At 54.0% G+C, this 13,036-nt stretch overlaps 5 protein-coding genes and 1 non-coding gene across 6 annotated transcripts; 4 read left to right on the forward strand and 2 right to left on the reverse strand.

Annotated features, from left to right (window-relative positions):
* Window positions 1-461: 461 nt before the first annotated feature.
* Window positions 462-2,452, forward strand: QC764_101455 (uncharacterized protein; the record flags this gene model as incomplete). The annotated part of the gene is made up of 4 exons (XM_062941371.1): window positions 462-489; window positions 548-628; window positions 682-1,337; window positions 1,392-2,452. The coding sequence occupies 4 exons, from the start codon at window positions 462-464 to the stop codon at window positions 2,073-2,075; spliced, it is 1,449 nt and encodes a 482-aa protein (XP_062804215.1). The 3' UTR covers window positions 2,076-2,452.
* On the reverse strand, window positions 2,402-3,680 carry QC764_101460 (uncharacterized protein). The gene is made up of 2 exons (XM_062941372.1): window positions 3,384-3,680; window positions 2,402-3,326 (listed from the first exon to the last, which is right to left on the reverse strand). The coding sequence occupies exons 1-2, from the start codon at window positions 3,419-3,421 to the stop codon at window positions 2,570-2,572; spliced, it is 795 nt and encodes a 264-aa protein (XP_062804216.1). The 5' UTR covers window positions 3,422-3,680; the 3' UTR covers window positions 2,402-2,569.
* A 221-nt stretch (window positions 3,681-3,901) lies between these two features.
* QC764_101470 (uncharacterized protein) lies at window positions 3,902-5,752 on the forward strand (the record flags this gene model as incomplete). The annotated part of the gene is made up of 2 exons (XM_062941373.1): window positions 3,902-4,688; window positions 4,759-5,752. Exons 1-2 carry the CDS (start codon window positions 4,513-4,515, stop codon window positions 5,750-5,752), a joined length of 1,170 nt encoding a protein of 389 aa, XP_062804217.1. The 5' UTR covers window positions 3,902-4,512.
* Window positions 5,753-6,013: 261 nt separating this feature from the next.
* Window positions 6,014-9,700, forward strand: MAN9 (Beta-mannosidase B). Its single transcript, XM_062941374.1, has 2 exons — window positions 6,014-7,429; window positions 7,486-9,700. The coding sequence occupies exons 1-2, from the start codon at window positions 6,917-6,919 to the stop codon at window positions 9,538-9,540; spliced, it is 2,568 nt and encodes an 855-aa protein (XP_062804218.1). The 5' UTR covers window positions 6,014-6,916; the 3' UTR covers window positions 9,541-9,700.
* A 501-nt stretch (window positions 9,701-10,201) lies between these two features.
* Window positions 10,202-12,789, reverse strand: XYL2_2 (Endo-1,4-beta-xylanase 2). The gene is made up of 2 exons (XM_062941375.1): window positions 11,642-12,789; window positions 10,202-11,568 (listed from the first exon to the last, which is right to left on the reverse strand). The coding sequence occupies exons 1-2, from the start codon at window positions 11,648-11,650 to the stop codon at window positions 10,444-10,446; spliced, it is 1,134 nt and encodes a 377-aa protein (XP_062804219.1). The 5' UTR covers window positions 11,651-12,789; the 3' UTR covers window positions 10,202-10,443.
* Window positions 12,790-12,882: 93 nt separating this feature from the next.
* On the forward strand, window positions 12,883-12,994 carry QC764_0001980. Its single transcript has one exon. It is a non-coding gene; the product is annotated as a tRNA-Leu (tRNA).
* The last annotated feature ends 42 nt before the right edge of the window (window positions 12,995-13,036 follow it).

Consider the following 13,036-nt stretch of genomic DNA (forward strand, 5'->3'; position numbering starts at 1 on the left):
GAAGCAATAATGGTCACCTCTCTCGCGGCGTTCTTTCTCCGGTGCCTGGCACTCCTGCCGTCTTTTACCTATGTTCAGGTTTCCGCTCATTTCACTTAGGCTGCCTTTGCGTCATCTCATTCGTGCTTTCCCTTCTCTTCAGCACTTGCTGATTCCTGAAAGGCCCGTGCTATCGGTGGCGTCGTCTGTTTACTTACCTCCTACTGCAAAGCTTCCAGGTTTCTGCTGGCTCTTCCTCTCTTCTCTTGGATCCAAAAACCACAGCTTCGTGGAGTTTCTCTGCCAGCAACAAACACGAACTTGGACAACCGCTCCGAAGAGGAAACCTACACGCCTATCCAATCATCATCTAAACCCACTTCTGTGTTCTCGAGCAACCTGTCCGACGTCACTCTTTTCTACAAACATCCTTGGCATCTTTGTGACAGTCCTCTCATCAAAGCTGTCAAGTAGGACGAACCATGGCATCGCAGCGGGAGCCCCACAACAGTACGGAAGCACAAATTTCCATCATCAGCAGTGACATCAAGCTAAGGTTTATGTGCAGGCATGACGCTACCACTTCGCACCCGTGAGGCTCCCCAAGGTCCCCGAAAGCAGGTCCAGCTCCAACGGGCCACAGCTAGTGGTATGTTGAATTGCAGAATTTGAAAAGCGATTGATCTAATTATTTTGACATAGATATAATGCCTCACCTCGGTCCCTCCCGCCCCGGGTATGGAAGCCCCTCGTTCGGAATCCCTCCCGCCCCGGTCATCGACCGTCCTCTTCCTCTCTGGGGTCAAACGACCCCAGTTCAAGTCCCCCAGGGTCATCCGGGGGCTCATTATGGACCAATCCCTATTCAGGGTACCCCTCAGGATCGCTTCAGGCGCGAGGTTCTTGGTCGACGTGGAGAAGCCATGGGTTCGGGGCCTAGGTGGACACCTGCTCCTCCCCTTGCCCAACTGTCTTTGAGGAGTAGCGGTGCCCTTCAGCCTTACACCCCTCGAGCCTCATCGACGCCCCGTCAGACCGCTGAAGCGCTGGCGAACGCCCCCCAAAAGCTTTCATTCGCGTGCCAACGGCGTCGCTTCAACCCAGTGTTCGAAGCCTTCGAAACCTCCGACGGCAGACACGGGTGCCATGTCAAAATCGACGGCGCACTGTTGAGAAGTGACCGTCTTTTTGAAACAGCCCGGCAAGCCAAGGAGGATGCAGCCATGAAAGGGTTGGATTACCTTCGGCAGAACAGCCGGGCAAGTCGGTCTACAGTCCCCTCAGCGAGCTCAGGGGGCGAGCCAAGAACCCAGGTCAGTGGGTCTGCTCAGCGTTTACAAAACAGAGAGGCTGCTACAGTTCGTCACGGTTCTCCTGCTTCTCGTTCTAACGCACCTAACACTCGTCTCTAGGCACGCCTCCTCCCATCTCAAGCGTCATCTTCCATGCGTTCTGAAGCATCCATCGCTTACCTTGCGACCTCAGTTGCTCGTCTTGAGGCGACGATCGCCCATCTCCAGGCACCCGCTTCCAGTGCACGGGATAACTTCACCCGAGTGCCTATCAAGCAAGACCAAGATGTCGAAATGACGGGCGTCCCAGCCTCCGGTGGCACTCTGGTGTCCGTCATCAGCGCGGCCCAGCAGGCAGAATTGCTAAACCAAATACAACGGATCACTGGGATGGACGTGATAAATCCATCCAGGGAGAGTGCCGAGGTGACTTGTGCCTATCTCGAAGGTTTGGCCGTGGGATCACGGCTGGCCACGGTAGCACGCCGCCGTTCCCGCTCCCCTACCCGTTCTCCGCAGACTTCCCGAGGGCGTCGGCACCGTGAACGTTCACCCGCCGACGCCCGGGTTCGGCTGACCCCGCCCCCAGTGTACCAGCGATGGAGTGGCCGCCCTGCGACAGATCGGTACCGTCCTGGTGAAGACCGGTATTGTCCTGATGAAGTCGGGCGTCTCCGTGACGACACCCGCTCTCGCAACAGGGGCAGTGGTTCAGTGGAATCTGGGGTGACTTCTGGTCATGGCAGTGGCAGGAGCTCCGAGAATGAGAGTGGAAACACTCATGAGAAGCGCTCCTCATCTTGATCTTGACGACGGCGTCTTCTGATACTGGGGCACATTACCGGCTCACAGGAGCTGAGCCGGTGTTGTTTGTCAATGGGGGTCGTGTCCTGTCCCGATCGGCGTTTTCGTGTTTTATGTGGAGTTTTGCGTTTTGATCTTGGTCTTGTCTTTCATTGCTTGTTCGGGATTGCTGTCTGCCGTTTTCTCATTCTTATTTAACATTGAAGTTCGGCAGAGTTGGGGAAATGTGATACTAGGTCATCCTTTGCAGGACTTGCCGTGCCCTTTTGCATGTTTCATTGGGCTATCATTTGCTGAACAATCTGGGACCTGGCGGGAAATGGGCCGAAGAATTCAGGAGATTCATACAAAGTACTGACACTGGTTGCTTACACGGCTGTCACGGTTGATGTGGGGAGCTGGCATGTGAAATAAAAGGCCGCCCGAGATGTATAGTAGTTTCTGTAACCACAAATGTAACAATTGTAACACAGGGAAATATGAGAAGCTGCTTCTTACAGCTTACTTGGCATGCGGGTTGCGCCATCCAACCGGATAACAACTCCATTCAGCATGACGTTCTCGATTGTTTGCTTCACCAAGGAAGCGAACTCCTCTGGCTGACCCGCCCTCGCCGGGAATTCCATGGCCTTTTGAAGGCCCTCTCTCACCTTGTCCGACATCATGGCCGTCATGGCCGAGTCGAACATGCTAGGCGCAATGGTCACAACTCTGATGCCAAATCTTGCGAGATCCCGAGCCATGGGCAGAGTCATGGAGGCAACAGCGCCTTTGCTCGCCGCGTAGGCCACCTGGCCCATCTGTCCCTCAAAGGCGGCGGAGCTGGCCACCATGACAACCACACCCCTTTCCTTGTCCGGGCCATAGGGCTCAGATTTGGCCAGGAGAGGCAGAAACTGACGAGTAACATCAAGAGTACCCCGGAGGTTAATGTTGAGGACAAAGTCGATGCTATCCAGGGAGACGGGGTTGAGGCGCTTGTCGAGGATCAGACCTGGGGCGCCGACACCAGCCGCTGGGATGATACCCGCGAGGGGCTTGCCAATTTCCTTGATCCATGAGGTCACGGCAGAGACGGCAGAGGAGACTGAGTCGGTGGAAGAGACATCGCAGGGGAAGAATTTGGCTGATGGGGCGCCGCCGAGGGAGGCTACGGCTTTGGCGCCGGTTTCTTCGTTGAGATCCAGGATGGCAACGGAGGCGCCGGAGGAGATGAGGGTGCGGGCTGTGGCGAGGCCTAGGCCAGAGGCGCTGGGAGAGATGGTCAGTATGGTGATAAGAAGCTGAGGTGAAGCCGGGTCAGCTTACCCGCCTGAGATGACAAAGCTGCGGCCGTCGATTTTCATTTTGGATCACTGGAGGAGGATGTGGATGGGATGGGATGAGAGGAACAAGGTGGGGTAGTGGTAGTGTCAGGTTGAGATGGAAGAGATCTAAAATTATATGTAAATGGTGAAGTATCTGCCGGGCCGGTCGTGTCCCTGGTGTAAGTGACGACGATGGTCTTGGTGTTGTTAAATAAAGTGGGTCATCCGAGTGCCGAGCTCTGTGGGGAAGGTTGCATTGACCGGGAATGCCTCGGTTCCATGTTAAGCAGCCCCCGATAGATGCATGAGCACATGGAGCGGGTCTCGAGCTGTCTGAGCTCAAGCCTCAAAAATTGTGAAGCATCTGCAGGGTCTCCGCCGCATCGTTGGTGTGGCTTTGTCACCGTTACGAAACGTTACGAGCCCAACTGCCACACCAGCCACATTTTCCCCCACACGCACATGTCACCCTGCAGCCATCGTCCCTCGTGCTCGCTTTCCCTGCCGTCTGGTTCTCCCCTTGTCTGATCTCGTTTCTTTGCTTGCAGATAAGGCCGGCGTCGTGGAACCGAACCTTTACACCAGCCCTTTCAACAAACTGGCTTTCCTTTTTTTATTGCAGTCTGAATAAAGTTGATCGCATCGCGAAGGAGAAGGAGAAAACGAAAAGAACGGGAGCCCACTTTTTTTTCCATGCAGGTGTTGTACTGTGTACCACACCGCTCCTCTCTTTAATCTTGCTTGTCTTTGGTGTCGCAAAGTTCAACCTTTTCGATCGACGAAAACGCACAAATTTCCGGTTGGCGCAAACGCAGGTTTCATGTGTGGCTGGTCTTTTTAGTTATTATTTTTGTTATACAGAAGGATACACGAATTACCAGCTTTTTTGCGCCATAGAGCAACACACAGGGAGCAACAGGTTTCAACACTCGAGTAACAAAGACCACCGAGGGTCGTCAAACACTTTGAGCGAGAGAGATCAACGACGCTACGAACGAACGAACCCCGCCCGAGACATTCTTGGAGTTGCGCGCGCATAGCACACACAAACGCTACCACTACCCAACACCACACCAGAACCCTTTTCATAAACCATATTTGAGGCGAAACACCCAGATAAAAACGATCGCATGAGCAGCTACGTTGAGCTCTCCGGCTTCGGCCGGCCCCGCCGGGGATCCTCCGCCGCGAGCGACACGAGCAGCGCCGGCACAGTCACCCGCGGACAGGACAGAGAACAAGAGCTAGGGAGCATGTACGACTACTTGGCCAAAATCATACTGCTAGGCCCAAGCGGGACTGGAAAGTCTGTTTCCCCCCATGCCACCAACCCCCAACTTTGAACTCTTGCTGACTTGCCTGTATGCATTGTAAAGGTCCTGTCTCCTCCATCGTTTCGTCAAGTCCGAGTGGCGCGTGCTATCCTCCCAGACTATCGGCGTCGAGTTTGCCTCCAAGATCATCAAAGTCGGTACCGGCGCAAGGAGGAAGCGAATCAAACTCCAGCTTTGGGATACCGCGGGCACGGAAAGGTTCAGGTCGGTGTCGAGGTCGTACTATCGGGGCGCGGCGGGCGCGATACTGGTGTATGATGTCACCAGCCATGCGAGCTTCAACAGTCTGCAGCCTTTTCTGAACGATGCGAGGGCGCTGGCGAGTCCGAATTTGAGTCTGTTGTTGGTGGGGAATAAAGTCGACTTGGCGGCTAGCCAGACGGGAGCGTACTCGGATTATGAGGATAATGATGACTGGGGGAGGGACAATAGGCTAGGAGTAGGGGGTGGGAGGGGTGGGGGGTTGCCGACGCCGAGCAGTATCGCCAGTAGCAGTGTTACTTCTTTTCAGACTACGACGACGACGATGACGGATCGGACTGAGCAAGGGGGGAGGGGTCAGCAGACGCCGATGGTGCCGAGTTCGTATTCTAGTATGTCGACTATTCACCCGGGGCTGGGGTCACAACTGAAGGCGACGATTGCGCCGGATGGGAGGGAGGTCGGCGCGGTTGAGGCGTCGAGGTGGGCGAACATGGTGAACATTCCTGTGACGATGGAGGTTTCGGCGCTGAGTGGGGAGGGTGTGGATGAGGTCTTTGGGAGGTTGGCGAGGATGATTTTGACCAAGATTGAGTTGGGAGAGATTGATCCTGACGATCCGATGAGTGGGATTCAGTATGGTGATGCTAGCGCGCTGTGGAATGCTGGCGCAAGTGATGGCGGGAGCATCAAGAGCACTTTGACGGCTGATGACGTTGGCGTCGGGGGAAGAAGGAGAAGGGGAAAGCCAAAACGGATGGGACAGGGTGGGCTGAGAGAATGGGAGGAAGTTTTCACGCTGACGGGAAGGAGAAGAAACAGGGGGTGTTGTTGATGATGGGAGTCGAAAGACGAGGACCTAATGATACCATGCGGCGACTAATACCTGGTAATGGACTGACGATGTGTATGGACTTTTTATGGCATATTTATTCTGCACGACGCTTATCATGTGGCATGGAGTTGGTACAGGAGCGGGCGGGTCTGTCTCTCTAGACACTCTTTGTTTCTTTTTTTTTTTTTGTTTTTTTGGTACTGCATAGCCTACATGAGTTATTTCTTCTATATTTTTTGACCTTCGTCTGTCTTGATGCAACGGCGGGTGCCTTGGGGGTTATCATGCTGTTGCCGATGCATGTGATATAGATGGCAGAAACGAAGGGTCCGATATGCACAAGGCTGGACCAACGCAGTCCGTCGCTGCAGATTGTCACGGCGAAACAAAAACTTCCATATGCGCTCCTATCTGGTGAGCTGACTGGCTATACTTCGGCCATCATGAGCTGCTAGCTGGTGAGGTGAGGTTGGAGTTTAGCCTAAAACGGACGCGGACAGCGTCCTTCCGGGCGCCCAAGGAACTTCCGCACTATCATCAGCAGGAGCTTTGATCCTCTGACTCGGCAATGTTTTCTGACACAAAGAGAGCAGAAGTGGACAAAACTCGTTTCTGAAGCATTCAAGAGAGAGCTCATGACCTCGTTATAGTTACAAGCTCATGACTGGCATCAATCATGATGGGCTGGTGCCACAAGCAACCACCAAGCAAATGCCCCAATTTTGCACTTAGATACTCCAACAACAGCATCACAATTGGAGAAAGCAAGCTCCATCTGCAGACCCCAACACGGGATGGACGGCCAGGATGGATGACCTGCATCCCTGGGCGTGTGGGGTGAGGCCAGGGGAGCTCCTTCTTCATTCGCAACTCCATTTGTTCCCTCGGGGTGCCTTCCCCCGCGGTCTTCAACACGGTGAGCGGCAGCTCGAATTCCAGGCCATGAGAGGAAACATTGAAGAGCTATAAGACGGCTCTTGCTCTGGACATGTTCAAGAAATACACAACTCTCTTGTCGGCAGCAGCAGCAGCAACCACAGTTTGTATCTCTCTGTGAGAGTCATCACCAGGCTGTCCCTCCTTCCACCACCTGTACCCCACTGTCGTTCCCCTCACTGCCCCTCACCACCAACAACCCCACCATACGATAGGAGTTTATGTACTATGGCTCCCGCCGCCGCCGTTATCGTGGTCCCCGTCGACAAGAACTGGGAGTTCAAGCAGCTCGACAAGGAAGACGCCGAGTTCCTCCCCGTTTCCCAGTTCCCGACCAACGTCCACCTCGACCTCATTCACCACAAGATCATCCCCGACCCCTTCATTGGCAAGAACGAGCTCGATGTGCAGTGGGTGGGCGAGGCGCAATGGGTCTACAAGACTACGTTCAAGGGACAGCCCGTCCCAGAGGGGGCCAAGGCTGTGTTGGCCTTCGACGGGTTGGACACCTTTGCGACTGTAAAGGTGAACGGGACCACGATCTTGGAGACAGATAATATGTTCACCCCTGAGAGGGTGGAGGTGACAGGGCTGTTGAAGGAGGAGAACGAGCTTGTTATCAGCTTTGACAGTGCCTATCTCAGGGGCTGGAAGCTGGTTGAGAAGTATCCTGAACACAAGTGGGGGGTGTGGAATGGTGATAATTCGAGATTGGCTGTGAGGAAGGCGCAGTATCACTGGGTATGATCTCTCTTGTGCAGGCTGTCAAGGACTATCTTGCTAACAATGAGAAATAGGGATGGGACTGGGGCCCGGCGCTCCTGACTTGCGGGCCATGGCGGCCAATCAACCTTGAAATCTACGAAACGAGACTTGCAGACCTCAGCTTTGACAGCACCATCTCCGAGAATCTTAAGTCAGCCGGCATCAAGGCCACAGCTGAAGTTGAGGGGCCAGGTGGAAAGGTCAAATTTGAGCTCTCGCTCGATGGTGAACAAGTGGCATCCCAAACCGCAGACGCCAATGGCTCCGGCAGCGTCACAGTTTCCTTCCATCTCGACAATCCTTCGCTTTGGTATCCCTTCCGCTATGGAGAACAGCCCCTTTACACACTCACTGCCACTATCCTGAGTGGTGATGATGAGATTTCCAGCATCAGCAAACGGATCGGTCTTCGCCGAGCCGAGCTCGTTCAGCAACCACTCCTTGACCAGCCCGGAACCTCCTTCTTCTTCCGCGTCAACAATATTCCCATCTACTGCGGTGGCTCGGACTGGATCCCCGCCGACAACTTTATCCCCCGTATCACAGCCCAAAAATACTACGAATGGATTTCTCTTATCCGTGATGGCAACCAGTTCATGGTCCGTGTTTGGGGCGGCGGCATCTACGAGGAACAGGCCTTCTATGATGCATGCGACGAGCTCGGCGTTCTCGTGTGGCAAGACTTCATGTTCGGCTGTGGCAACTACCCTGCCTGGCCTGAGCTGAGGAAGTCTATTGACCGGGAGGCCCGTGAGAACGTCAAGCTCCTCAGACACCACCCTTCTATCGTCATCTGGGCTGGCAACAATGAGGACTACCAGTATCAGGAGTCTGCTGGGTTAACCTACGATTTTGAGAACAAGGACGCCGAATCTTGGCTTCAGACCGACTTCCCAGCGAGATACATCTATGAGAAGATTCTCAGTGATGCCTGCGCGGAACTCATTCCAAGCACTTTCTACCATCCTGGCAGTCCGTGGGGTGCGGGAAGGGATACACACGATGCCACGGTGGGCGATATCCACCAGTGGAACGTCTGGCATGGTACCCAGGAGAAGTGGCAGGATTTTGACAAGCTCTCTGGAAGATTCGTCAGCGAGTTTGGCATGCAGGCTTTCCCCGACGTCAAGACCATCGACGCGTATCTGCCTCTCGGCAAAGACGACCCGGACCGATACCCCCAGTCTTCCACTGTCGACTTCCACAACAAGGCCGACGGTCACGAGAGGAGAATCGCTCTGTATCTGGTGGAGAACATGAGATATGCCCCTGACCCCTTGGAACAGTTTGTCTACTCTACCCAGTTGATGCAGGCAGAGTGTCTTGCCAGCGCGTACAGACTCTGGAAGAGGCAGTGGAAGGGTCCAGGGAGGGAGTACAACGCGGGTGCTTTGGTGTGGCAGATCAATGACTGCTGGCCGGTGACGAGTTGGTCGATTGTGGACTTTTATCTCCGGCCAAAACACGCTTTTTACACGGTCAAGCGGGAGATGGCGCCCGTTTCGGCGGGGATCACGCGCAAGATTCACAAGCACCCCAGGGATAAGTACACGCGGGTGTATATTGACACTGAGACGAAGATTGAAGTCTGGGGGAGCAATCTTACCCTTGAGGATTTGACTGTTGATGTGGTGCTCAAGGCTTGGGATGTTACTACTGGGGAATTGACGCTTGAAAAGAAGATTGCCGAGGGTTTGGTCCTGCCAGAGAATAGATCGACGGAAGTGGGCGCGTTGGATGTTCCTGTGGGGGAGAAGGGCAAGGGAGAGGAGAACAAGATTGTCGTGACGGCGTATATTGTTCAGAATGGCAAGCAAATCGCGCGGTATGTCAACTGGCCGGAGCCGCTCAAGTATGTGCACCTCCAGAAGCCAAAGGAGCTCAAGGTGGTGCTCAATGATGATGCCACGGCTGTGGACATCAGCGCTGAGGTCCCCGTCAAGGGTGTCGCGCTGGAGTGCGAGGATGATGCGGTCAAGTTTGATGATAATTTGGTGGATATTGTTCCTGGGGAGGTGGTTTCTATTGCTGTCAAGGGGGCGACGAAGGAGACCAAGATTTCGACGAGGTATTTGGGCATGATCTAGACTTTTTCGCTTTTCATTTGCTGGGATTTTTACAGGGCAAAGGGAGAAAACGGACGATGTTATATTCTCAGACATACCTTAGATGATATGCAGTTGGTAGGCCTTGGAAGAAAGACAATAGGCCGGTTTAACAGCCCCAAAAAGAACTTTCATGCAATGACTTGGCTCAAGTACTGAGATCATCCGGGCAGGCCAAGACATCATCAAGCCATTAAAATATAGTCATACGGCCTCATGTTATCACTGAAACCCTTTTCGACTACCGCTCACCACCCATTGACTACCTTTTTAGCCATACAGAATCTATTTTGGGGCCTCTTAACCATCTTCAAAGGACTAGTGGCTTTCTTTCACTGTCTTATTTCAAGCAGCAATCTCGACTTTTCTCACATACTCGGTGTATTCACCATTCACCAGTTCATGCTTCAGTTGTTCATCACATTCAGCTCAACAGCGCGGACCTCGCGGGCTTTCCTTGGGCGCTCTGAGAAAGACACTCAGAGACCGCTGCCAATATACAGTTGAGTTCACTCAGGATATATAACACGTTGACAGGGGCAAACCGTGCCGCAAGTATAGGAGACACTACGTGGCTGATATGGGAAGAGGAGACATAGAAAGTGTAGAAGGGGAAGAAGTTGATAGCCGTATGACGTAGGTACGCAGGAATAAGACGTTGCATTCTCAAATACATTAGTGACTTGCCAAGAGTCGTTTGGACAAGCCAAGGTCCCTACAACTCTGCTGCTAAAGACGTCAAAATAAAGAAAATTTATGATATGTATGCTAAAAGACCAAGGTCCCATGTCCCAATGCCGTCCGGTACGCCATAACACCCACCATGCAAGTTCTTTTTCCCTTCTCTCCGGTTGTTTTTAGTTTAACTTTGTTGATATTGCTTGCTTAGCAGCAGCCAGTGTTGCCCTTAGCCGCCTCAAGCTTGGCAGGGTCAACAGAGGTGTCAAGCTCGGTCTCCACCTTCTCGTTGGGGCCGGCAATGAGAATCTTGATGACCTCACCCTCCTTGACCTTCTTGAACGCCGACTCGGCATCCTTGAACGCAACGACGCCATTGACGAGCTTCTTGACGTCAACCTTGCCAGCGGCCACGAGCTCAATAGCAAGCTTGTAATCACCGCTGCCGTAGCGGAACGAGCCACGGGCCGTTACCTCCTTCAGGCAGAGAGCCATGATAGGGAAGTTGATGTCCGACTTGCCCATGCCGCCCTGGACGTAGGTACCACCCATGCGGACAACGTGGAGGGAGGTCTGGATGCTAGGCTCGGCACCGGAGGCGTCAATGACAACGTCGGCGCCCTTGCCGAGGTTGGCAGAGGCGATGAGGTTCTTGGCATTCTCCTCGGCGGAGACACGCTGGGAGAGGTAGGTGTGGGTGGCGGCAAAGGACTTGGCAAAGTCCAGTTTCGACTGGACAATGTCGACCTGGACGATCTTGGTGGCGCCGAAGGAGGCAGCGACGGCGGCACAGAGGAGGCCGACGGGGCCGGCGCCCATGACGACAACGCTGTTGCCAGGCTGGACGCGGGCCTGCTTGACGATGTGAACAGCCACGGCGAGAGGCTCGATGAGGGCGCCCTCTTGGAGAGACACGTTGTCGGGCAGCTTATAGCAGAAGTCGTGGGGAGCGGACCAGAAGCCTGTTAGCGTGCCGTCGTAGGGGGGAGTGGCGGCGAAGACCATCTCGTGGCAGAGGTTGTAGCTGCCGCCAAGGCAGTCGGGGCAGCGGCGGCAGGGGTAGCCGGGCTCGAGGGCAACACGGTCACCCTTCTTGAGGTCTGTGACTCCGGAGCCAACCTCAACGACGGTACCGGCGGACTCGTGGCCGAGGACCATGGGGTCCTTCACGACGAAGTGGCCAATGGCGCCGTGGACCCAGTAGTGGACATCAGAGCCGCAGATGCCGGTGTAGTTGATGGCGACGAGAACATCGTGGGGGGACTTGAGCTTGGGGATTGGGCGCTCCTCGAAGGAGACGTCATTGGGCTTGTTGAGGACGAAAGAAAGGTTCTGTTTGGCATCGGTTAGCTTGCGCGGTAGGGGGGTAGTTGTTGAAGCTCTTGAAAGCTATGACGGAACTTACGGAAGACATTGTGACTATGGGAGGGCTGCGCAAGAACTGTACAAGAAAGAATAAGAGAGATTCAATGAGCTATCAGCGCTTGCTTGCGGAGCGGAACTGATTAGGGGATTGTCAAGAAAAAGGATGGACAAGAGAGAGAGAGAAGGAAGACACCAGGGCCTACGAATATATACGAAAGCCAAGTCGAGCCACCCCGACTCAGGAGCTAATGTTCAATCTCCCAGCAAGAAGAGTAAACCCGCTTCTCGGAGATATCCCAGATGGCCAGAACCTACCAGGAGGACCGCAACGATGGATGAACTGGATGGAGGGGGGGGCGAGTGCGGGGAGCTTCTCCTCCAAAGTGCCCCTCCATGCGCGTGTACCTGACCGGTGACCACCAGTGTGACAATCTCGGTGGCCTGGAAGGTTGGGCTCGATACCATGCTGTAGAGAAAACCCCCCACTGCAGGGCGGGCATTACGCCATGGATTCCATGGCTTTACACGGCGCCCATCTTGGTCTCTTTTCCTGGTGTTGCAGGTGAAGGATCGAGCTCTGGGAGAGCTTGAAGCACAGGACCCCACCCCACGAAATGCTCGACATTTATCCAGACATTTTACCCGCTCCAATCAAAATCGGAGCGCATTTCCGGTGGTATCCGCTCCTGCGAGGGGGATATCATCTTTTTCACTCCTTCTGGTGCCTGATGCAGCGCTGTCAAACCTGGACACCTGGACCAGGTGTCAGCTGAGAGTCAGAGACTTCTCAGGATAAAAACAAAAAAAGGAGAATGGTTAATGTCGGCTGAAGTTGTTTTGTTGGATTGCCGCAGGGTTGGACTCGGGCGCCCGAGCGACTGGGTGGACTGGGATGAGAAAGCACCATGAGGGCATTGTGGGCTGATTGAGTTCTTCGGAGCCTGGTTCGTGGGAGGGCAGAGGATTTGATATGCCGCTGCAACGGAACCTCAAATGCAAGTGCGGCTCGAGGGTGTGTGGTCGCTTGCGCGTGATCGAGATGCATTCGCTACTGCACCAATGCCTTTGACATATCTATTATACCGCTGAGCGCGGCAGTTGGAGCTGCGATCTCGGAATGATATCAGTTTTACGATATGTAACCTATCCAAGGGGGATCACCAAGGGTAAAACAGTCCAAAGATGCAATCATCTTTTTTGTACCAGTTGGCATTACGTCCGTGGAAGATATACAGTCCAAAAAGAAAACCACAGCTATTATTTAGCCAACAAGTAAAAGAATGATGAGAGTGGGATTCGAACCCACGCCCCTTTCGAGACCAGGAAATACTTTACAGTATGATAATTCAAGTGGACCTGAACCTGGCGCCTTAGACCGCTCGGCCATCTCACCGTGTTGTCATGTAAACTGGCGACAAATTTTATCCCTAAGTTC

Source organism: Podospora pseudoanserina, chromosome 1, assembly GCF_035222485.1.
Source record: "Podospora pseudoanserina strain CBS 124.78 chromosome 1, whole genome shotgun sequence".
NCBI classification, from domain to species: domain Eukaryota; kingdom Fungi; phylum Ascomycota; class Sordariomycetes; order Sordariales; family Podosporaceae; genus Podospora; species Podospora pseudoanserina.

Coding starts and splice junctions, on each gene's coding strand:
- QC764_101460 (XM_062941372.1), bottom strand. CDS start 3,421: ATGAAAATCGACGGCCGCAGCTTTGTCATCTCAGGCGG. Junction 3,327..3,383: donor AGCTTTGTCATCTCAGGCGG/GTAAGCTGACCC, acceptor CATCTCTCCCAG/CGCCTCTGGCCTAGGCCTCG.
- MAN9 (XM_062941374.1), top strand. CDS start 6,917: ATGGCTCCCGCCGCCGCCGTTATCGTGGTCCCCGTCGACAAGAACTGG. Junction 7,430..7,485: donor GGAAGGCGCAGTATCACTGG/GTATGATCTCTC, acceptor AATGAGAAATAG/GGATGGGACTGGGGCCCGGC.